This window comes from Anoplophora glabripennis, unplaced genomic scaffold (assembly GCF_000390285.2).
Source record: "Anoplophora glabripennis isolate ALB-LARVAE unplaced genomic scaffold, Agla_2.0 scaffold99, whole genome shotgun sequence".
NCBI lineage: Eukaryota > Metazoa > Arthropoda > Insecta > Coleoptera > Cerambycidae > Anoplophora > Anoplophora glabripennis.
In genome coordinates this window covers 698,428-723,893 of record NW_019417182.1, presented here as the reverse complement: position 1 = coordinate 723,893, position 25,466 = coordinate 698,428, and the positions used below count along the sequence as shown (strand labels likewise).

The 25,466-nt window shown below is 33.4% G+C and overlaps 1 protein-coding gene across 6 annotated transcripts in view; it reads right to left on the bottom strand.

Moving 5' to 3' along the window:
* LOC108904553 (Ca(2+)/calmodulin-responsive adenylate cyclase) overlaps positions 1–25,466 on the bottom strand; it is a 350,154-nt gene that overhangs the window by 155,858 nt on the left and 168,830 nt on the right. For all 6 annotated transcript variants that reach the window (XM_018707158.2, XM_018707159.2, XM_018707162.2 and 3 more), the window contains exon 2: positions 18,596–19,235. In XM_018707158.2, the coding sequence (XP_018562674.1) occupies positions 18,596–19,150 (555 nt within the window). In that variant the 5' untranslated portion in view covers positions 19,151–19,235. The remainder of the gene's footprint in view (positions 1–18,595; positions 19,236–25,466) is intronic.

The following is a 25,466-nucleotide window of genomic DNA, read 5'->3' as shown; positions in this document are numbered from 1 at the left end:
AACAGTTTAATACATTTATTATTATAAAACTTATAACCAGTACTAGATGTTCTAATAACGATATGGAACACTTTAATAACAGTTACTGCTATTATTTCGTAAAGGGTATAAAAAACGTTGTATACTAGTTATACAATAATTTAATAAAGAATAAGGTTTATAGTCACTATACAACTGTGCTAGCAATACGCGTTTTATATCCAATATTCACCTGTTTAACTGTCACATATAGTATACAATGGTCTTATAATGGTATATAGAATTCTAATAAAGAATAAAACGCATTTCTTTCAGTGTATAGTGATAAATTCAGCTTGCCGAAACAAAAAGTCGCGTCCAACTCTATATTTCCTGGCCTAAATATCGCAATTTCTAGTTCCTCTTATCCAGCTAACATTTTTGAAAAAAAATTGTTCTCTAGTTTTATAACCGTAAAAAAATGGAAGTTAGATAATTACATAGATACACAAAATAGAAAAAGTGGGTTGACCTGGGGACTCCACTAGGCCATCTACATGTATTTTGACACGCTTAATACGAATCCATTGTTAGTTTTATTCCAGCACATACAGAATTAGAGTAAATCTCTAAAAATAGCAGAAAATCCGGGAAAATCGTGGAGGCTTCAGCAATGTTTAGAAAGAACAAAAATATTTGGACCGGATAAGGCCTAATCCTATGTATTTTAGAACAACATTTTAATGTATTTTCGTGGTCCTTCGTAATCGAGTTATTTGAGAAAAATTACTGGAAAAAACGTAAAATCACTAGAAAATGACATATCGGAATTTGCACTGAATGAAGACATTTCCAGTGTATTTTGACGCGCTGGATACGAATCTGACACTGATTAGGCTTTCTGGCTGCTTCTCTATAATTATTTTGAAAAGCCCGAAATGATTGAAACCCCAGTTTGATCGTTTAAAATAGATCGAAAATACTATACGTCAGTGTTTCTTTAGTGATACGAGCAAGTAGACCAGAAGTGATTGATGCAAAAATGATGTTCATGTTAAAGTCGAGTCTGAAGAAGAGGAACTGGGAAACAGACACAATGTTGGAGCGAAAAGAGAAGGGAATGGAACTGAAACAGAAGGAAGAAAGGTCGAATACGTACCAGCACGTGAAACAAAACGTCAAGATCTATTTAATCAGGAAGAGTTGAATAATCCGATTAGAAAAATAGGGCTTTCAAAAGATGCGGAACTAAAGAGTAGCACCAAGTAGAACGAAATCAACTCTACAGGGATGGAGAAAAGGAGTTTTGAAAGTTCTTCAAGAGAGACCACGATGGCTTTTTGGTGTACTGTGTTCATGGTCTGGTAAATGAATTGGAACATAACGTTTACAAATCCGTGGGGTGAAAATTGTTCATAGACTCTTAGAAACATAGTTTGAAGGCGGAAATAAATACTCCTGTATTCTCATTCCATACTTAACCACATTAAAAAAAGTTATGAAAAAACGAGATGAGGTCTGCAAAAAATTAAATAGCATCATTGGCAAGATTTTGGTGATTTCAAAGTCATATTAATCATTGTGGGGCGGCAATCAAAATTTACGACGTTTCCTTGCTTCTGTCTATGACATAGTCGAAACCGAAACAATCAAAATAAAGTGAAATAACGGCCAAAAAGAGGAGCGCTCGTTCCAGGAAGTCACAAGTTATAGAACAACCCTTCCAAAATACTGGTTCCTTAGTCCCATATAAAAATATTTAAATAATTAACTAGTCAGTTTCCCAATAAATTATGCAAAATTAAAAGAAGCCATCTTCGATGGACCTCAATCTCATTTCATAACAACAGGGGCAGATATTAAGAGAGCAGCGTGGTTCATCGTTNATGATAATGATAATGATAATGATAATGATAATGATAATGATAATAATAATAATAATAATAATAATGATGATAATGATAATGATAATTTATTTTCCCCCCAGACATTATCTAAAAAACATGTATAGGAATAGTCAAACTTACAAACACAAACATTAATTATATAGAAAGAGAATTCTAATACGAAATGCAAACATTCATTTATTAAATATTGTTTTAATTTTGTTGTCTCACTATTCATACTTTTTACTTCCACAGGTAAACAATTGAATATTTTAGACCCTAGAAAGTTTATAGAATGAGTAGTTAAAAAACGTGCAAATGGTACATGAAAATTATGTTTCTGTTTGGTATTGACACTGTGATACTGTGTTATTTATCACAAATTTGCCGTTGTGTTTGAATACGCACCTACATATTTTAAAAATATAAATACCTGGCAAAGTGATAATTCTATACTGCTTAAATATATTTCTACAAGAATAAGTACTTGAAACACCAAACATACATCTTGAAACACGTTTTTGCACAATAAAAATGTGGGACGAAAGAGTTGAATTACCCCAGAAACAAACACCATACCTCAATCGAGATTCAACTTGGGCATAGCATAAACAGAGGAGTTGATCGGTACTGAGGACTGTTCTTTCGAAATAAATAAGTTATTGAACACAACTTTGGTATATTTTTACAGTTACATTTCCAGTTGATTTGTGTGCACATTTAGACATAAAAATTGTACGTTCACAGTATCAGTATGTAGAGAAGTACTATTAATATTCAAATTTAATGTTCCGCAGTTTTTATTTTGAATAATGTAAAATTGAAGAGCTTGAGTTTTTTAAATATCAAAATGTAATGAATTTTGGGCAAATCAGCTACAAGTTATTCAGTAAATATCATATTCAAGTTTTAAGGCTTGATTTGACTTATTAAATATTACTAAAAACGTATCATCAGCGTACATAGTAAAGTGAGTATTAGGTGAGAGAGTATCGATATCATTTGTATATAGTAAAAGTAATACAGGACCTAAAACAGATCCCTGTGGTACACCCAACGCTAGTAAAGAGCATTCCGAGTTATATTTACCACAAACTCAATAAAAGTAATTACCTAATTTAATGCGGGTCCTAGAATAACGTAGTTATTTAATTTCGATGTTAAAATTGTACGACTGAGATCGCAAAAGATCCCAACAGGACATTGCCGTCTTCTAAAAAGATAAAAATTTTCTCATATAGTGAATGTGATTCACTATATTTTGACCCTCCCAATTAAGTTTTTTGTTTTTAGAGTTATAAAAATATGTGAAATACAAAAGTAGCACGATTTTTTATGAATTTTCCGAAAATGATAGTAGAAAAACAAATGACGTCCAAACAAAATGACCGAGGATGTTAACTTAAATGAAACACCCTGTATATTTTTACATATTTGGATAGAACGTTCTCTGTCAAGCATAGTCATATAGGATATTGTAATTGTTAGACTTCTTTCAGGCATTTCTGCCTTTTTTCCAATTACCTACGTAAGGATTTACAGATTTAGTTGTAATATATTTTGACATATCGGACATTGATATGATCCAAAATGCATATAGGTATTTTAATTAAATCTCACTAATTAAGCCGTGAGAGGCCTAATGACTATGCTCGAGAGGGAATGTTCTATACAAATATGTAAAAATATACAGGGTGTTCCATTTAAATTAACAAAGTTAACATCCGCCGGCCATTTTATCTGTACTTTGTTTTTCAAATATCATTTTCGAAAAATTCGTAAAAAATCGTGCAATTTTTGTATTTTAGATTTTTTTACAACTCTTGAATCACCCTGTATAGCTGTAGTCGTAATATTGTATTCTTTTAAATTTAACAACTCTAAATGGACGTGAGCGAACAAAAATTGGATCTATAAAGCAGTAAATTTCTATAAGCTAGCGCTGAAACACCCTGTAGCTAAACAGAGTTAAATTTATCATGAATCAATATTATTTAATACCCATAGCGTTGCAATGTTCATATCTGTGCCATTTGGAAGTAGGTACTCTACTTATTTGAATAAACGTTCATATCGTGCTAAATTTGCATGTCTGCCTAAGTGCAGCAGTCTACAAAGGTTACGTAATACCGGTAGAGAGCAATACCATTTAAATAATAATTAAACGGTTCCTACATTTGACTGGGTTCAACAGGAAGTACTGAATATTGAATTCCAATTAATATAAAGCTAAATTTAGTCGCGTGAGGTAAAACTACTGCATAATTTGTTTCCTTTACTGACGCAAATCGTTTGCCATTATCATTAATTATGGAACATACGGTCATTAAATTTTAATTTTATAGTTCAAACGGAAAATTTCACTTGTCTGTGCATCCCCAGCGCTAATTAAAGGTTGACTAAAATGCAACAGGAGAAAGATTCGGCTATGCATGCAGAATGGTAATTTACACTGAGGAAAATGGATATATTACAAATGATTTAAATATTTTTTTGAATGAGATGCGAAATAAGACGTAAATGCAATGTTAAAACAAAACTTGCCAGAATCAATATTGAAAGAGAAGACGTCCAACAAAAAGTAAACTAAAAAATTTGTATGTATATGAAGATTGTTAATCAAAAACAAATACTTCTTCCTAAAACTATTTTACGAAGCAAACTTTCAAACCAGACTTTAACAAAAAAAAATTTATCATATTTATATCAGAATAAGTTGGTTTACACAGTGGTGTTTATTAACATCTATTAATAAAAATATGCCCATTTTTTAAAAATGCTGATCCTAGTATTACTGAAAATTGTGGACCAATGATTTGTTGTGCAATTTTTCGAAGGTATCTGAGATTGTTTTATACAGGGAGTCCCGTATAAGAACCGACACAGGGCAGGTGCATGTAGGGGTGTCCAAAATATTGTAATTTAACCAAACTTACCTATACAGGGTGTATTTAAATGGAGGGGCACAAATAATACCAGAGATTCCTTGGGTGAAAATATGTCGATTTAACCTAACATACCTATATCCCAAGTCGCATAATAAAAAAGATACAGGGTGTCAAAGTGAGAAATAATAAATAGTTTTTCCTTAATAATTTCTACAATTTGAGTCAGAAATGTTTCAAATTTTCAACAGAGAGGTCTTTTAATGATGGGAAAATAATATAATAATGATTTTTGAGTGTCGAGTACGAGGCGCCCTCTGCAGGCAACGTTATACATTGAATATGTAGTAACTTTTTTGCCAACCCCCGTATACAGCTTTTAGTAACAAAATATGAAATATTGGACTTTTTTGAACAAAAAAGGTATACTTATGGAAAATGGCTAAAANAAACCCCAGTTTGATCGTTTAAAATAGATCGAAAATACTATACGTCAGTGTTTCTTTAGTGATACGAGCAAGTAGACCAGAAGTGATTGATGCAAAAATGATGTTCATGTTAAAGTCGAGTCTGAAGAAGAGGAACTGGGAAACAGACACAATGTTGGAGCGAAAAGAGAAGGGAATGGAACTGAAACAGAAGGAAGAAAGGTCGAATACGTACCAGCACGTGAAACAAAACGTCAAGATCTATTTAATCAGGAAGAGTTGAATAATCCGATTAGAAAAATAGGGCTTTCAAAAGATGCGGAACTAAAGAGTAGCACCAAGTAGAACGAAATCAACTCTACAGGGATGGAGAAAAGGAGTTTTGAAAGTTCTTCAAGAGAGACCACGATGGCTTTTTGGTGTACTGTGTTCATGGTCTGGTAAATGAATTGGAACATAACGTTTACAAATCCGTGGGGTGAAAATTGTTCATAGACTCTTAGAAACATAGTTTGAAGGCGGAAATAAATACTCCTGTATTCTCATTCCATACTTAACCACATTAAAAAAAGTTATGAAAAAACGAGATGAGGTCTGCAAAAAATTAAATAGCATCATTGGCAAGATTTTGGTGATTTCAAAGTCATATTAATCATTGTGGGGCGGCAATCAAAATTTACGACGTTTCCTTGCTTCTGTCTATGACATAGTCGAAACCGAAACAATCAAAATAAAGTGAAATAACGGCCAAAAAGAGGAGCGCTCGTTCCAGGAAGTCACAAGTTATAGANTAGAAATTATTAAAGAAAAAACATTTTTTATTTTTCAATTTGACACCCTGTATCTTTTTTATTATGCGACTTGGGATATAGGTATGTTAGGTTAAATCGACTTATTTTCACCCAAGGAATATCTGGTATCATTTACGCCCCTCCATTTAAATACACCCTGTATACAAAGTTGCACCCCTGAGGAGTTATTAACCCCCAAAGTGGAGCCCTAAATTTCGAAAAAAATTAATATCTCTGCAACGCTTTACCGCACAAGAACCAAATTTGGTATATGATTTAGGTTTATTACTGGTCTTCTTTGACTATGATTTATTATTGAATTAAAGCACTACAAGGTGTTCATTGGGGATGACTCACCCCTAAAATTGTACCGAACTTTTTTTTTTTTCATTGACCGAATTGAAAAATAATAATATTAATTCACAGCAGAATTTAGTTTTAATTTTTTTTTACTTTTGTTAAATTTAAAAAAAAACTATGGTTTTCAAGAAAAACCATATTAACTGAAACAAGATTTTAACAGTGTTTAATAAAAAATAATCGAAATGTCAGTAGTATGTAATGAATTTATCTTTTAAACTTGTCAGTTAGTAATAAAATTATTTTATTTCAACAATTGGCTCTGATTGTTGTGGAAACAATATCAATTATTATTTTTATTATTTATTTGTGTTTTTTACTTAATACAATATTCGCTTATTTAAAAACTATATAGGTACTTGTTTTCTTTTTGTAGAAATAGGCGAAAAGTGAAGTAAAATTTATTTGGCTATTTGTCAAATTTGAAAGATAAAGCCTACTACTGACTTTTTGATTATTTTCTAATGAACACTGTTAAAATCTTGTGTCAGTTAATATCGTTTTCCTTGAAAACCAAAAAGTTTTTTACAATTTAACAAGAGAAAAAAATTAAAATTAAATTCTGCTATGAATTAATATTTATCAATACGGTCAATGAAAAAAAAGTTCTGAACAATTTTAGGGGTGAGTAATCCCCAATGAACACCTTGTAGTGCTTCAATTAACTTTAAATTATAGTCAAAGAAGACTAGTAATAAACCTAAATCATGTACCAAATTTGGTTCTTCTGCGGTAAAATTTTTCGAAATTTAGGGCCCCACTTTGGGGGCTAATAACTCCTGAGGGGTGCAACTTTGTACATAGGCAAGTTCACAATCACAATCGCAATGAATAAGGTACGTTTAAACGTAAAAATTATAAAATATCTAGATATTGTTTTTCCTTTTTAGGTTAATATTTGGTGTTGTCGATGCATGTCGCCGTGATGAACCGTATCAATTGCTGCCCCATTAACAACTATCTTTAATTTATTAATAAAAACTTCGTGTTATCCTGAATGTTGGAAATCTAGAGTGTGTCCAGTGCACAAGAAGGGCAGTAAGAATGAATTGGTTAATTACAGGCCAATTTCTATTATTTGCAATTTCTCCAAAATATTTGAGATTCTATTACATGACTTTTTATACAGATCCTTGTCCGGGCTTTTGGCGTGGGAGCAACACGGTTTTATTAAGAGCAGATCCACTGTTACTACCCTTGTCCAAAAAACTCAGTTTATAAGCGAAAAACTTGACAAGATGAAACAAGTCGATGTTATCTATACCAACTTCACTAAAGCTTTTGACGGACTCGACCACGACCTCTTGCGGTACAAACTAGATGGGTTTGGTGTGTCCGAATCACTTATATCGCACAAGTTTCATCAAATATTTTGTGTTCTGGTGTGCCTCAAGGATCTATACTCGGAAGTAAATAAATTTGATTGATGTAGATGATTTAGGATCAAAGCTTTTGAATCAAATACCGGATAATAAAACGAAAAAACCTTTGCACCTTTGTGTTTTGCTTTATTAGTAATTTAAGTAAAAAAGGCATTCATTTAATATCTAACATTTAATATTATTATAAAGCTATTTATTTATTAATGAACATTTTTTCTCAGTGTAAGGCTCATTAGGCAAAAAGAGGAGGCGAAATATCCAATAAAACCAAAGCAACCCCATATTCTTGATATTTATTGGATTAGTTATATACTTTGTTCGACTCTTCGACGAGCGGGAGGATCAATATTTGCCCTCCGGTTAAAATCTGGTAAATCACGCTGGCACACTATCCAGTTCCATTTCTGATTGCCTTCATGCCGTACTGCATTTGCCGATAACGATAATAGAGTCGAATTACGCAAATGCAAGACTGCAATTAAGCTTATCTAACAGCATCCAGTCGGCAATCATTGCGTGTTTTCTTGGTATTGTTTCATTGTTCGAGACAATGGGGGTGAAATCGGATGAAAGATAGGCAGCCGGATTAAAAGAGAAAGAAACAAAGCGCTGCAGTCGTCGTCGAAGTGAAATTACATGATAATGTGTAATTATGGATGCACTGCGTGTATTCGCCTTTGAAATGATCGTAAAAGTAGTGAAGCAAATAAATTATTACAACATTAAAGCCTACACTGGGAAAACAGTTTGGTTTAACAATTGTCATTAATCATTTATTGACAGTGATAATTCTTGCACAGGGTGTTTCACGTCACATTTTCAGATGTTAGATTATTTTAGGTTAAAAAACCCTTAATAAATTTATCCAAGTATGTGGTAATCTTATATTACGATTAAAGTGGTAAATATATTTTTTTCAAAATAACATCGCCCTTGCAATTTTCAAACTACTCAGTGGCGTCGAAATTCTAGGGGAATTAGTGATGTGCCTCCCATTGTCTCCACCATTGGTCGATAGATTTGTACAGCAATTCAGTGAATTTATACCTTTAATTAATTACGATTAGTCAATGTTTAATCAATCTGTGTCCAACATTTTCAGCAAGATATTTTAATAAATGTGATTTACACCCTGTACCTCAAAAACCAATAGGTTTAGACCTTTGGTTTATTAGGCCCTTCTGGTTTAAAATAATACAACGAACAACCCAGTAAAGTAATATAATGACACAGATTTACAGACTTAGAGATACCTTGTATATAGGGTGTTTCTTAAATAGAGGTCAAAAATCCAGAGGCGTATTCTGTAAAATATGGGTTTTTTGTTATATAAATGTGGGATCTTAGAACAGCCATTGTCCAGCTACAGCGTGTCAAAAATTAAAAAAAAAATCAGTTTCTTAATTTTTAATTTCTAAACCGCTTGAGATAAGTTAACCAAATTCGGTGTGCATATTTAGTATGCCAGTAGGTATAAAACAAAAAATTACTAGCTTTAAAAACTTACCAGTGGCCGAGGTGTGGGTCTTATCGATCATTATTTGCCAAAAAAATTACTCTGTATTATTATATTACAAATAAAATAGGTCATCATATGCGCCATTGTATTATCTTCACTTTTTGTTTTTTTATACTTTTTTGTATTCCAAACCGATGAACAACAAAATTGATTTATTTGATCAAGTGCATTTTTACAGTCACTTAAATTGCTCAAACATATCTTAGGGTGGCCATCCAAAATAATAATAATAAAAAGTAAGAAGCCGTCATCTTATTTTATTGTCAAATTAAGCTTATTTTTTAAAAAGATTAAGTTTTAATACTGGCTTATGCAAATGCTGAAATGGACAATATGGTTTACATTTATGGCCTTGCAGATGGAGTCTAGACGAATTTATATGGCAATACATATTTCCAAATCATCCAACTCCAAATCCAAAAATGTTCAGGAATGTTTTTCAACGTTTTTCGGAGTCAGGCTCATTTTAGAAAGGCCCAATTCCTTGAAGACCTTTGGGTGTTAGAACGACTGAATTGGAAGAAGCTACTCTACACGAAATTGAAGAAGATCCAAATACTAGTATCAGGAAGATCGCTGTAAATCTTAAAGTGAATCATAAAATAGTTTGGTCCGTTCTGAAGCATCAACAGTTATATCCGTATCACATATGAAGGGTTCAAATCTTACTGCCGCAAGGCTATCCTGGTCGCCTACAATTTTGTTGATTATCGCTGGCATATTGTTTGCCAATGAAGTTAATTTTTCCAGAGATGTTATAATGAACTTCCACAATAAACATGTTTGGTCTGATGAAAACCCTGCCATAATGGAATGTCAATTTCAACATCACTTTTCCTTGAATGTATGAGTGGCTATTATTGGAAAATTTTTTGTTGGGCCATACTTTTTATCAAGAAGTTTAACCGGTGCCTCCTACAGACATTTTCCTGAAAACGTAATACCTGAACTACTTGACGAAGAGAAAGAATGTGGATTTTGCACAACGGTGCGCACCCACATTTTAGTTTGCTGCTCGTGAATTTTTAAATGAGAGATTCGGTAATAACATGATTGGACGAGGCACTCAAGAACCAGGCCAGCTTTGGCCACCCAGATCACCCGATATGAACCCTATTGATTTTTTTGTTTGGGAACATCTCAAGACATTAGTTAACAAGGTTCACATTGAAACTGGGGAGCACTTTCTTCAACAAATTATAGCTGGTTGTGATGTAATAAGAGCTTACTCCAGAAATTTTTGCACGTGTTCGAGCTGTAATTTCTAGAAGATCTAAAGCATGTATTTTGGATGAAGGTGGCCATTTCCAACATTTGTTATACTAAGTCATAGTAAAGTAATTCAATTGTTAATTATTTTAAGTAATGTAATGAGTATCATAAACATGCACTTGATCAAATAAATCAATTTTGTTAATCGGTTTGGAATACAAAAAAGTGTAAAGAAACAAAAAATGAAGACCATACAATGGCTTATATGATGATCTATTGAATTTGTAATATTATACATGATATATTTTTGGCAAATAATGATCGATGATACCTACACCTCCGCCACTGGTAAGTTTCTAAGGCTGGTAATTTTTTGTTTCATATCTACTATCATACTAAATACGCACACCGAATTCAGTTAAACTATCTCAAGGAGTTTAGAAATTAAAAATTAAAAACTGATTTCTTATTAATTTTTGACACGCTGTAGCTGGACACTGGCTGTCCTAAGACCCCACATTTATATAACAAAAAACCCTTATTTTTGGCCACAGAATATGCCCCTGGATTTTTGACTTCTGTATAAGAAACATCCTGTAGTAAAATCTGCAAGTTACTTTTACGTTTTGCCATCGCTAACCTTTTTTTCGCAAGCCTACGCCCGTTTATCTAATAAGAATAAATAAAGTTCCAATTAAAATTCTCTCTCCCTTGTCATTTCACATGATATTCGAGACGAGCGTTGCGGTAGGCGGTAAACAGGTCAGTGCTTTGAAAATCAGACTAGAGAGAAGTGTCTTATTTAAAGCAAATTTGTACAAAATCAAGTACGTACATATTTCTCATTTCAAATGTTATATTCGTTATTTGCGTATTGCAACCTATTCTTATATTATACCTAGTTTTTAATGTACTGTAGGTTATGTATTTATTTCGAAAATCAGTGAATTAATTACTGCGGTTAGTTACATGTGGATGAAAAGACTATGACAACTTCATCTTGACGGATTGTTGACTAAACGTAGTTTGTACTATCTTTCGTTAAATTTATTTGTTGTATACAGGGTGATTCAGAACTTATACAAAAAAAAATCTGGATGTACAGGGACACTTACAAATACAATTTTGTAAAGAAAAAATCAAAAAGGGCAGTTCGAAAATGATTTAAAAATACACTTCTGCACGGCACTGGAAACTGGTCCACTGTAAAACCTGACCTCGCACAATGCGACCGGCATGGCGGTGTGATAAAAACGGACAAAAACTTTCGCAAGGAAAGAAATATGTAAATAGAATTTTATCGCACCTATTTTATATCGGCAAATTCAACTGCTTTTGCCTTTATTAATTAATAAAATTAATTTGTGTTTTTAAATAATAAAATCATTTGACATACCCGATGTTACAACAATTGTTCAAAATTTTATCCACCAACGTGTAAACACATTTGGGTCCGTCTTACTCAGTTTCTACGAACTAACACAAATGTTGTCTTGTTTCACCATAACACAAATGCTTCACCATAAATTAAAACGATATCCATCAACTCCGAGTTGCTATACACGCAAACCATTTTTGACACTAACTACCCATTTTTGACACTAACTACTAAAAAAATATTGTAAACACAACAGATAACAGGTAAATACTGTTGCAACGACGATTGCAAATGACGCTAGAGACTACAGTTGTCCAGCTATGTAGTCGTTGAATGTACTATAACTTCAATATTTTTTTTCTCGGAAACTATAAGGATTTTACAATTTTTTTTTACAATATTGACTCCATTTCTCATGCCGCATCTATTCCCAAATTTTTTTGGATAAGTTCTGAATCACCCTATATAGTAAAAATGTATGATAGTATTTGGTTTAAATTGATTTTTCAATCGTTTACGTGTTCCTTTATTATTAAGTTAAAATATGGGTTTACTGTATGATTTAATTTTATTTATTAATTTTATTAAATTTATTCTTAAAAACTCTTACATTTTTTTAAATGGAACCCACTTTAGAGTTGAATTTAACCAACAGTATGAAGTTAAAAAATTGAGGAATAATTTTCTTGCCATAGGACTTGGCAAACTCGTAATTCATTGGTGCACATACAGAATTAACTACCTTCAATGGTTCTCAAAATGTACATGTGAATAGATGGATTTTAGAAAAAATGAATATTTTCACTGGTCTCATTTACACCGCAAGTTATATAGCTATTAAAATAAAGTACACATTTAGATTCAGTCTCTATTAATAAATTAATAAAAATATACTCCTCAGTATTCTATTTACTACTGTAACTGGAAATTTTGCAATTTAGAGAACATAAGACTAACATTATCTTCTGTGAGGTGATCTTGAACAGATTCAGTCTCTATTAATAAATTAATACAAAAATACTCCCCAATATACTATTTACTACTGTAACTGGAAATTTTGTAATTTATAGGCTAACATTATCTTCTGCGAGGTCCTCTTGAACATTTATCTCTGATTTAAAAATACCGACTCATTCTTTCACATCATACTTTGTAGAGATAAAAAAGGCGATAAAATTCATCTAAAATCGTGGCGTAAACTTGACCTTCACTCGATGGCTGCCGACATAAAGAAGTACCACACAAAATAAAATATTATGCAATTCTGTACGGTCCCGAGACGATTAACAAAATAAACTCGTACAAGGCCGCCCCGGGTGCCTCAATATCACCATTTTACTGGCCTTTTCAAAATGTCATCAGCTCGACATTGACGACTCGATGATATCAACAAAATAAACGTAAATTTGTTTTGAAAAATACTATAACGTAATTGACTAAAAAAAAAACTCTTGTTACTGAGTGAACATTTCTTGTCGTTTAGTTAGTTTTTTCTTAAAAATGGTAATGTGTCAAGAACTATTGTGTATTTATACTGATATACAGAGTGTTTTTGAAATTAGGTCACTTAATAAAAGTTGATTATTTTCGTGGCCTCTATTGCCCATTTCAAGGATCGCATTTTTTTCAGAAACACCCTGTATTTGACACCATTAAAACAGAAGCTTAAACAATCATTGTCTTTCGACTCATGGCATATTTTTATATTTAACTTTTCTGATATCCTGTATCTACAATTTGTGCAGTTCAAAAGAGGATCTAAATGTAGGTCAAGTTTGGACAACCATTTTTTTTAACTCATTATAGTCACTTTCATTTTTCCAAACATGACTTTGTTTATTCGACTTCAAAATTGATGCTGGCGATATCGATTTCATCGGCCCATACATTTTACACATGGACACATGAAAGTGTGTTCAGCAACTATGTATTTATTTTAAATTAAATAAAAGGAATTAATTACATAAATATTCAAAAATGTATACATATACGTAAAAAAAGCTAAACTATTTTAAATGCATCACGGAATATATGACCTTTTCGTACAAAAACATAGCAGTTACATACCGGGAGTTCAAAAAGTTTGGAACCCACTCTGTCTCTGAAAATACTACTCAAACAAAAAAATGATTAGGACAAAAGTTGCAGGGTTTTGAGTGAGCAATCCAACGGTGACCCTAACCATGACCTTCAAGGTCATTTAGAAGTCAACCTGAAAATTTTAAATGGAACCGTATATTTTTGACCCCAGAAATGGAAAAATGGAAATTTTTACGTTCGAATATGACCTTGACCATGACCTTCAAGGTCATTTAAAGGTCAAATTTAAATGGAACCGTATACTTTTTTTGCAGTTACATTTTTTTCGTAAGAGCATTAAACATAAGTTCTTTGCTTACGTTTGACGTTATAGTTACCTTTAGATCATGGTCAAAGACATGGTACAGGTCATTTTTTAATTTTACGCTCACTCAATTTCCGCAGTCAAGAATATCGGGTCATTTATTAAAAATCGACTTGACCTGTAAACGACCTTGAAGGTTATGGTCAAGGTCATATCCGAACGTAAAAATTTAAATTTTTTCCATTTTCGAGGTCAAAAATATACGGTTCCATTTAAAATTTTCAGGTTGACCTCTAATTGACCTTGAAGGTCATGGTCAAGGTCACCGTTGGATTGCTCACTTAAAACCCTGCAACTCTTTTCCTAATCATTTTTTTGTTTGAGCAGTATTTTCTGAGATAGAAGGGGTGTTGCAAACTTTTTGAACACTCGGTATATACAGGCTATATAACGTACCATAAAATCAGAGGCTGCCACGAGACTATCGTCTTTTGTTTTTTGAGGTAGAAGGCGTCGAAGATTATTTTTGAAAATCAAATTTTAGATATATTTTTTTAAACAGCAAGGTATTGCGTCAAAATTTTGTACAAGACAGTGGGTGTCATAAGCGTATAAGTGGGATTCGTGTGATTATTTTCTCATCTTAGTCCAATACGTGTTGTTGGAAATAAAAGTGGATGTTAGTGGTCTATCTGATTGTAATGAGGGTAATCTAATTAATTTACCAGATCAACGACGTTGTTTGACAAAAACAATATCAGGGAAATCGAGCTTGAAATGCGGATATTTCGGTGAGTGATGTTGTAGAATTGTGAAATTCTTTAACGAAAGTGTCTGTCAGAAATGTTAAATCGTGCGTTAAAAAGTGGTGAAAATGTAAAAAAGTAAAACAGGGAAATAGTGGCAGCAAAAAAATTGAAATTGACAGTGACGTGACGATAATATCTAATAAATTGCTAGTAATTAATAATGAAATAAAATTTATTACAATTCAAACAAATTAATTTTTTTTTAAATCATATCAATGTCCTTCGGTACCAGAAATCTAAGTATACAAAAGATATCTAACCCCATCAGACAAGACCCCTAACTGCTGATATTGCTGGAAACAACTACAAAAATTTCACAGCCATCCTCGCAAGAAATTATGCGATATCCATTGACTGCACGAAAAACAGTAAATACCATAAAAACCAGAAGAGATAGGTCTAGCGAACTATTATACCATTCGAAAGAGAACAAAATTGTTCATCGGGTTGCGCAAAATATACAGGGTGTTGCATTAAAAAAAAATAAGTTAAGATGGTTCAAAGTTGACTAAATTCGGCATTAAATTTCTACCACCCTGTATGAAATTAAGTCACATCGAAATTATGGCAGGGAAACTTAGTGTTTTAGTTATGTCCTCTATAAATGTTATCGCTCTAACTTTATTATTGTAAAATACACGTCTTTTTGAATTAGGCACTTTCTTATTTTTCTTTGTAAAAAAATTAAATACATCAAAAACGCTTAACTTGGGTCGTCTATTAATCACGTGAGGTGGTTAGGCCACTTTTTTACACCCTCCCTTCCCCCTGGTGATACGTGGTGAGGTTGTAAGTTACCCCCCCCATATCTAACATCATGTGTATTTTTTTGTTAAAAAAAACTTCAATATTTTCAGAATATTTTTTATGAAAATCAATAAAAAATACAGCAAAAAAACAGCGGCGGCTGTCAACCAGCGCGGGCGGGGCGACGGAGGATCTTACAAAGATCGACCACGTCAATTGCGTGCCACTTATCGTGATGTTATATCGCAGCTCAGAGCAAGGTATTCTCGGGCCTGGTTGCGCGAAAATATACACGTGATATGTAACAACAACCCTCCCCTCCCCATTGTGAGCAATAGTAATGTTATCCAAAGCCCTTCCTCCCCTATTTGGACCTCAAGTGATTAATGGATGAACCCTAATGAAAGTTCACCTAAATATTGACGTAGAATCCAAAATTGCAATAATAAACAGGGCGTTGCATTTAAAATAACGAAGATGACGTCAACTTCCGATATAACCAGAAACTTTAGATGAACGCCATTATTTTAGTTGAAAAGGGCATGCCCGAAACCACTATTTCCCAAATTTTCAAAATTAAAATCGAAGGAGTCTCTGAATATATCTAATGTCTCGTCACCGTGGGACACCTTGTATATAATTGTTTAACTGTTTTCTTTTTGTTTCAGAGCGACATTTGCGACATGGCTCAACTCAGACTGGCTATAGACAATTCAGACTGTTGTTAAATATAACGAGCGTTCAAATAAATACGTGGTCAAGTTGGTTCTGAAAATTTGGACGTAGGGCGTAGCGTATAGCAAATGAACTTAAACGTCATCTGTCAAAGCGCTATATCGCCGCTATCAATTTGAATATTTTCGTTTTAAAAAGCGTTTAAAATGGTGTTTTCTCAAGAACAAAAAGTGTTTATCATAGAGTCCTACTTCAGAAATGGACGCAAGATTGATGGAATATGGAAGTATTCTATTGAGGAATGTTTCATAGAATTTCAAAATCAATTTCCCGGCGTTGTTGAGTACAAAATTTTTCAAAGTGCAGTTCAGCGTTGTGTTAATGTTTTTCGTGAAACGGGCAGTGTAACAAGAAAAGAAGGAAGCGGCCGACCTAAAAGGCGGACTGAAGAATTAAAAGAAAATGTCCAACAAATAATGGAAAATGCGCCAAGAACTTCTGTACGTGTCTTATCACAAATGGTGGAAGTATCAGTCGGTACCTGCCACACAGTGTTAAAAAAAGATTTGCGTTTGTTCTCCTATCGTTTAACTTGTCAGCAAGAACTTCATGAAGTTGATTTTCCGCGACGGGCTGTATTTTGTGAATGGTTTTTAAACAACTACGGTGAACTTCATAATATCACCTTTTTTCTGATGAAGCCTGGTTTCATTTAAGTGGTTACGTAAATTCACAGAGTATGAGAATGTGGTCTTCTGAAAAACCAGATAACTTTTTTGTCGAGGGCCCTCTACACGCTCAAAAAATTGGAGTTTGGTGTGCTCTCAATCGAAGGAGGATTTATGGACCTATTTTTTTTAATGGTACTCTTACTGCGCAAAGGTATAGAGAAGAAATTATCGCTCCTTTTGTTAACCAGTTGGAAGAAAACGAAATTACAAACTTTTACTTTCAACAAGATGGCGCAAAGGCACATACGGCAGGCGAGACGATGAATATGTTGAGGGAAGTTTTCCAAAATCGACTAATAAGTCTCAAGCTGAACATGAATTTCCACCGAGGTCATGTGATATTACGCCGTGTGATTTCTTTTTGTGGCCTTACCTTAAAAACACTATTTTTGAACTGCCTATTCCTGATTTAAACCATCTGCAGGCTCGACTTATAGACAAGGTTCGTGAAATTAAGAATACCCCGAGCATATTAGAAAATGTCTTAATTCTTTGAGGAACAGGTGTGAAAAGTGCTTGGGACAAGGAGGGGGACACTTTCCGCAGCTCCTTTAATTGTTTGTTATTGTTATCACGATTATTCTTTAAAATAAAGTTATATAGTCATTAACGTTATTGAAACTGACAGCTGCTATACAACTCGTTTAGAAATGAGGTTAAGTTGGTCACTATAAGCTACTCCCTACGTCCAATGTGTCAGAGCCAACTTCGACCACGTTTTTATTTGAACGCTCGTTATTTATCCCAAACAAATGACTATCAATGATTTTTCTAGAAATATTCTAGAATTCCATATTATATGAAAACTTTTTATGACGAACTTTAGGTTTATGTTAAAATTGTCTATAAATCTAAGTAATTCCCTATTCCAGATTTTTCAGTTTCTTTTGAAATGCAACTTTCCTTATTAAGTTTAGTTTTTTAAATTTCGGTTTATCACACTTTCAGTTTCACTTCTAATTAACTAACATTTTTACATTTTTTTTCCCTTAAATATACTGTTATTACAACTAAGTACTATTATACAAAACTTATAATAAATTCCTGTTTATTCTAAAATTATAATATGTTTTTTATGTATTTCGCCAATAAAATTAGTTTCTACGTTATTTTTTTAAATTTTCTGTATGATATTAACATTTACTGAAATAGTGTATAGATATGCCAATTTATTGTTTATGATATGAGAAGTATGTTATTTGTTAATTTAAAAAAAATTAATGCTAAATTAAGTAATTCTGTTGATAACTGTTAGATTTTTTGACTTTCAAAATAAAATAAACTTTCTTTACTTATTACTTGATTGTGCATTTGCGTGAATTATTTCAGTTTATTAAAAGCGTGTGCTTGCAATTTCTTAAATTTTGACTGTCTGTGCATTAACTATGTAATTTTGATTTCAATTTGACGTTATTCACTTATTCAAATTGTATTATTTTCAGATTCTGTATGTTCCAATACAATATCCTCGAATAAAGAATATGTCTTACCTGCTGCCACATCATTCGAGGAAAATCCGTGGCGAAAATCGAAGCCACCACCAGGTGGGCGCTACACAGCATGAAACCGAAAACAGCAGCTATGTAGGACTTCAAGGGCATCATCGCATACGCCAGGAACACCACGAACACGACCTGCCACGTGCCCTCCGCGGCCACCTTCGCCGGAGCGGACTTGGGGTAGAGCGGCAGAGCCAGCGCGCAGAACGTCGCCAGGAAGAAGAGGACGACGTAGCACACCCACAGAAGGTAGGCGTCCTGCATGAACCTCGTGTGGACGAAACCAAGCAGCAACGCGAACAGGATGCAGTGCACGGCATGGTAGACGTTCTGGACAGTCGGCGATTGGGCGAAGAAAAACCCCAGGGTGGCCAGGAGGCAGGTGAGCACCACGAAGAGCGCCACGACGGCGGCCACGCTCGAGTGCTGGAGTTTGCAGATGTAGCGCTGGTAGAGCTGCTCCAGCTCGTCGTTCTCAAAGCGGTGGGGGTTGAGGACTCTGGCTAGGACTCGGGGGGATGTCATAGCTTTGACGCTGTGATCCATGCTGAGGCGGATTGTTGCTTGTCTTGCCGTCTGGCGGACGTTCAAGATACTTTGGATTTCTGGTGTCTCTTTCGTCGTGCCATCACTGGAACAAGGGTTAGATTTGCAGCAATGAATATAACAAAAAATCAAACTACACAATATAAAATATCAGTATAAATTCAAAATAATTTATCAGTGGATTTATTTTCGGGTTGAATTTTGAGTGAATATAAGATTTTCGCTGACAGCAAGATCACGTAAGCTGCTTTGCATCAGCCACCTGTTAAACAAGATTCACAAAATTCACACGCCCTTTCTTGTCTTCATCAACGACGGAGGGCTGTTACTGTGCCCTTATTAGGCGTAACTGATATCATTGCCTGACAATGTCTTTAACGGTATCACCGTTACAAGGCGGATTAAAATGAAGGATCGTGTGGCATTGTTAATGAAATTATGTCTAATGAAACAGTTGCCCGCCTTTCTAACAAATTAAAATTTAATGTAGATAGCGGATTAACAAGTCGCACCTTTGATGTCCTTTATGTGGCAGAACGGAAGAAAAAAGGATACGAAAACAGTTTAATGAATAATGATGACAAAAATAATAAAAAAATTTCGGTGAATGCACAGGTAAGCGTTTAAATAAAATTACAATAATTATCGGAAATACTATGAACTTTTAATACAAAACACACATTTGATTTATTGAAATTATTAAATAATGTAATCAGAAAGAAACATCTTGTATATTTAATATAACTCTGTTGCCACCCAAGGATGAATTTGTTTGAATTAATATCTTCATAATAGAGTAAAAATTCGAAAACTAATAATTTAGAATGTTTTATTTTAAACTGATGTTGTTTAACCATAAAAACTAATGAAGAAGCCTTCGATACTGGTCCGAAAAAAACTCACCACGCTTGTACCTCCTTCTATAATTTTTAAGAGTAACAACTGCTAAATTTGTAAATGGTAAAGCTTTCTGAACTGTTCATTAAAAAAACACTAACAACTACTCCTACATAATACGATTAGTCTCGAAATAAAAGACTACAATGGTGCAAACTGTTGGACAAACATTTTTGTCTATACAGTGTTTCACCCAGAAAAAATTGGGAGTAGATGCGTTGTAAAATCCTTAGTTTCCGAGAAAAAAAATATTAAAGTTTACAACCCTTACATCGCTGGAATATTGTAGTCTCCAGGGTTATTCGCGTAGTTCCTTGTGCGCAATGCGTTCTGTCTCCACATGGCTCCAGGCGATTCCGAATACTGATATCCGATTTTAGCATGAACGTTTTTGCGATAGTGTTTACATTAGTTTTATGGTGAAGCATTTATGTTATGGTGAGGCAAGAGAACATTTGTTAGTTCGTAGAAACTGGGTAAGACGAGCCTACGTGGGTGGACCAAATTTTGAATAAGGTATGTCAAATTATTTTACTAATTAAAACTGCAAATAAAGTTTATTAATTAATAATAACAATAGCGGCAAAAGCAGTTGAGTTTGCTGATATAAAATATGTGTTATAAAATTTTACTTATTTCTTTCCTTATAGCTGTTTTAAATTGACAATTTATTCATGAATAAATTGACGAAGTTCTTCATGAATTAACCCACAAATTTATTGGTAAACAGTGTGGTTTTACACAGCTACAGACTTTGTCAAGTTTTTTGACGTTTGTATTCTACCAATGAATCAAAGAAGCAAATAGATTTCAAAAATGTCACCTTTCCACTCATAATTGTAGTGATACAATAGCGGTACCGTTTTGACACATTATATAAATATTAGTTTTTGTAAGTAACAAATCAGTAAAAACAATGCAAAACTAGTACGACGCCACACAATTATTTACATATTCCAATAACATAACCTCATTACTGGAAGTCTGTTGGGTTGGTACTTCTGAACTTCACGAAGAAATTGACGAAAATTAGAACATGCTCTAATTCGTCAAGAACTTGATGAATAAATTCATGTAGTTATTTGACAGCAGATTTGGTGCATTACATTTGTCCAATTTTTTGATGATGCGACTTCATGAATTAATTTATCAATAAATTGTCAATGTAAATCAGCTATTAGGAAAGAAATCCTTTCAATTTTTTGTCCGTACCTACATGCTGCATTCCTTGCCTTGCGCGAGGTCAGGTTTTACAGAGGATCAGTTTCCAGTGTATTTTTAAATCACTTTCGAACTGAAATTATTATTGTAAGAGTTCCCTATACATTCACAGTTTTTTTGGATAAGTTCTGAATCACCCTGTATACGTGCAGAGGACCAAAAATGGCCTTGAACAGAAACGTTTTTTTTCCAATGTGTTCAAAAACAGCCGGACACGGATAAAATTGAAATCCGAATTCATGTTAAATAAATTATTCAATTTTGCTCTAATGTAACCACCCTTTCTATTTCTAACAGTTTCTGAGGTAGCAAAGTTATCTTTCCCGGTTTTAAACATCTTGTATACCAACCAAATCTATCGGTTCTTACATTTCATGACCTTCTTAATTCGTCTGGAAAAATATATTTTAATGACCCACTATTTTGTTGTGTTTTCTTTAATTCAATAATTAGTACAGAAAATATCTAAATACCTCAATTGTTGCAACAATAAATATTATAGGAGACATAAAAATAAAGAAAATAAATGTGGTCCAAGGATAGAACCTTGAGGAACTCCACATGAAATGACACCCCTTTATCAGTTTCTACAAACTGAATTCTATTATTGACATAGTTATACATAGTTACCTAATAGAATAATAGAATTCAGTTTGTAGAAACTGATAAAGGGGAGTTATATCGGGGTGTCGTTTCATGTGGAGTACTTCAAGGTTCTATCCTTAGACCACTTTTATTTACTATATATACGTGATGTGATTTGTATAGTTGTTTATAAAATAGTAAGGTACACATTTATGCAGACAATGCTCTGATCTATTTATATTTCGAATCAAAAGAAGTAACTAATGCTAATACGGCCTTAAATACTGACATTAGAAGTTTATCTGAATTCTCTGTAAAACATCACCTTGATATAAATGGGACAAAATCTTATATTATGATATTCGGTAAACACAGGAAAACGATTGTACAAGAAAATTTAAAGTTAACATCGCAGGCGACACTTTGGAGTGTACAAAAGTAGGTATTAGAGACGGACTTAACGTTTTAAACCACAAATTAATACTTAATTGTATTCAAAAGGCTTAACGGTAATCTGAAAATGGTATATTTAAGTCGTCATATTCTTTGACGTAAACTTAAAATTCAAATATCGGATGCTTTGGTTCGGTCAATTCAATTATTGCGACGTTGTTTATGTTCTTGTCTTGATAAAATAGAAATCAATAGAACTGAAAAGTTACAAAAATCTTGCTGAAGATTTATTTATGGCATTAGGAAGTTTAAGCCTATCTCTTATAAATTAACTGATGCTAAATGGAACTATGCAGAAAAGAAAGAAAGTTCATTCTGTTGTATTATTTCACAATTTATTATTTTACAAGTATCCTCCATATTTAATAAATAAAATAACATATCGTACATATGTCCACACACTTAATTTACGTTATAGGGGTTTTATTTCATATCCCACTCAAATTCGCTAACCCAAATTCTATATATTCATCCACATACTTTTATTCTGATTTAGGACTACATTAGATAACATTTGAGATACAAAAAACTCTGGTCCTTGAAACAAACCTCAACAAGGACGATATTTACGAGCTTTTTTCGCATTTTTATTTATGCTTCTCATTGTATCATAAAAATATATTGCTGCCGTCTAGAAACTTTCATGCGACAATTTTTTCTTAAGATAACGGTGATGTACACGCTTGTTTTCGTTCTACCAATACACTTTAAGGATTTACCGTCACCGAAGAATGACTGCTTCTAATAAACAACAAACAGCTTGCAGGATATGTGTGCGGTAACACCATCAGGATCAATATTCCCGAGAGACGGGGAATATCTCTTAAGCCCGATATTGAAAATGGCAGCTCAAAGGAACATAAACATATGTTTGTTTACACTCTTCATATACCTTATCCGTGTTCAATATTATGAGGGTTGGCAATATTGAAAGGCGTTTGCAGTTTCTCAATTTTCAGGATGGGATATTAGCTCAAAGGTGTTCGAAAAAAGTACTTACCATGAAGGTGTTTCCCTGCAGGCGATCCACAATTATTTTTTATTGCAATATATTCCTCCGCTGTTAAGATAATTGATTGACTAAAATATAAATTACGTAAAAAATGTGGCAGAATCAAATCAGAAACATGATAACCATTTATTTGATCAACTTCCGATGTGACCGGAAATTAAATTAAATAAGTAGGTACTTATTTTTGACTAACCTCGTATATTTTAGTTCAATCAGATAATAATTCTATTTACAGATTCAGCTATATCTAATATGCCATGCGTTGGACTTTTTTGTGAAATCAAATAATATATTTTTTAAAATATTAAACTAATAGAAATATATATACAAAAAATTTTCTAAAATTCCCAGCAAATGAAGTCAAAGTTCGTCGATACCAAAAATCTAGGTTTGCAAATGATATGGAATCTTATAGACAAGATGATATTGAGGGAAAGTGCGACTCCGAATACTGAAATCCGATTTTACAATCGTCGCTGTGATAGTGTTTAGAATAGTTTTTTTTTAGTAGTTAGTGTCAAAGATGGCTTGCGTGTATAGCAACTCGGAGTTGATGGATATCGTTTTAATTTATGATGAAGCAAGACGACATTTGTGTTAGTTCGTAGAAACAGAGTGAGACGGACCCAAATGTGCTTACACGTCGGTGGACAAATTTTTGAACAGTTGTTGTAACATCAGATATGTCAATTATTTTATTATTTATAATCACAAATTAATTTTATTAATTAATAATAACAATAACGAAAAATAGGTGCTATAAAATTCTATTTATTTCTTTCCTTGCGAAATTCTTTCAAGTTCTTGTCAGTTTTTAACACACTTTGCCGCCATGCCGGTCGCATTATGCCAGGTCAGGCTTTACAGTGGACCAGTGCCGTGCAGAAGTGTAATTTTAAATCATTTTCGCACTGCCCTTCTTGATTTGTTCTTTACAAAATTGTATTTGTAAGTCCCCTGTACATCCGAATTTTTTATTTTTTTGATAAGTTCTGAATCGCCCTGTATAATAGATTTTCGGGGAACTTCTTTTTTATAATTTTTGACGTACAAAAAGTGGACAAGCCTTTTTTCTACAGAGAAACAAAAACCTATGGTTATAAACTAATAATTACAATTTACTTGTAGTTATTTGAAAATTTATAGGATTTGTAAATAAATAACAATAAATACTTTTACAAGCTAAATGTCACCAAATAAAAACTGTTAAAAATGGAAGTTACCTTGTTATTATGTCTTTATGTTATTAACTATCTGATTGTTTGTATACGGTTCCGCCACCCCCACATATACCTCTTCTGCCCACAAAGACGCTACTTCGTTTCCTCGTGTTTAGATCTAGTCGTCCGGGAAAATTCGAGCGCCGCCATGAAACAAAAAGCGGCGCGTCGCAACCTCGCCCACGCCACGCCAACTACATACAACAACGAAACAGCCTTCTAAGGACAGTTAAATGGCTAGAGATGTTCTGCGTACGAGATTTAAGATCTAGATTAGGTAAACAAGTAGGAAATGTGGTCCCAACTCAAAGTCAACTTGAGCGGCTAACTAACTGTTTGTAGGCCTTCTTTTGTTTATTTAACTCGGCGGGAAGGTGAAACCGGCTTAGTAGGTTCGTTAGAAAACAGCTGACAGTTCTCACTTAAAAATAAAGTTAGTTAATGAAAGATTATAGTTTACCGTTAAGCTTTATGCTACAGTGTAAATCACTATTGCAATGATTTTGTATGCAGAACCACCTGTGCTTCTGTGAGGCTACAGTACGTTTGACAACTCAAAAATGATAAATAATACATTTTGCTTCATTATAATGGGACGTAAATACATTACCTTTTATAGTCTTTCCGATCTCAATTGTAGACCAATGAGCTAGATAGTATGTATCAGGTTCGGTCGCTACGCAGCAATTCGGCATTGAAATATTTGAAAAACTTGTTCCCATATTTATTTAGGCATATCCATATACAGATCTGGTCGAACTAAACTTGGGAGGTGGTAGAAATGTATACGCCCAGCTGAAGAATGAGCCGTACTGGGCGACTGGGCCATAAATTTCAGTTGTCGACAAATTGCCTAGCAGTGCAGTGCAGCAATGAGGAATTTGGTGTGATTCAGGCGGTTTTAATTTATTATAGGTATCTTCTATTA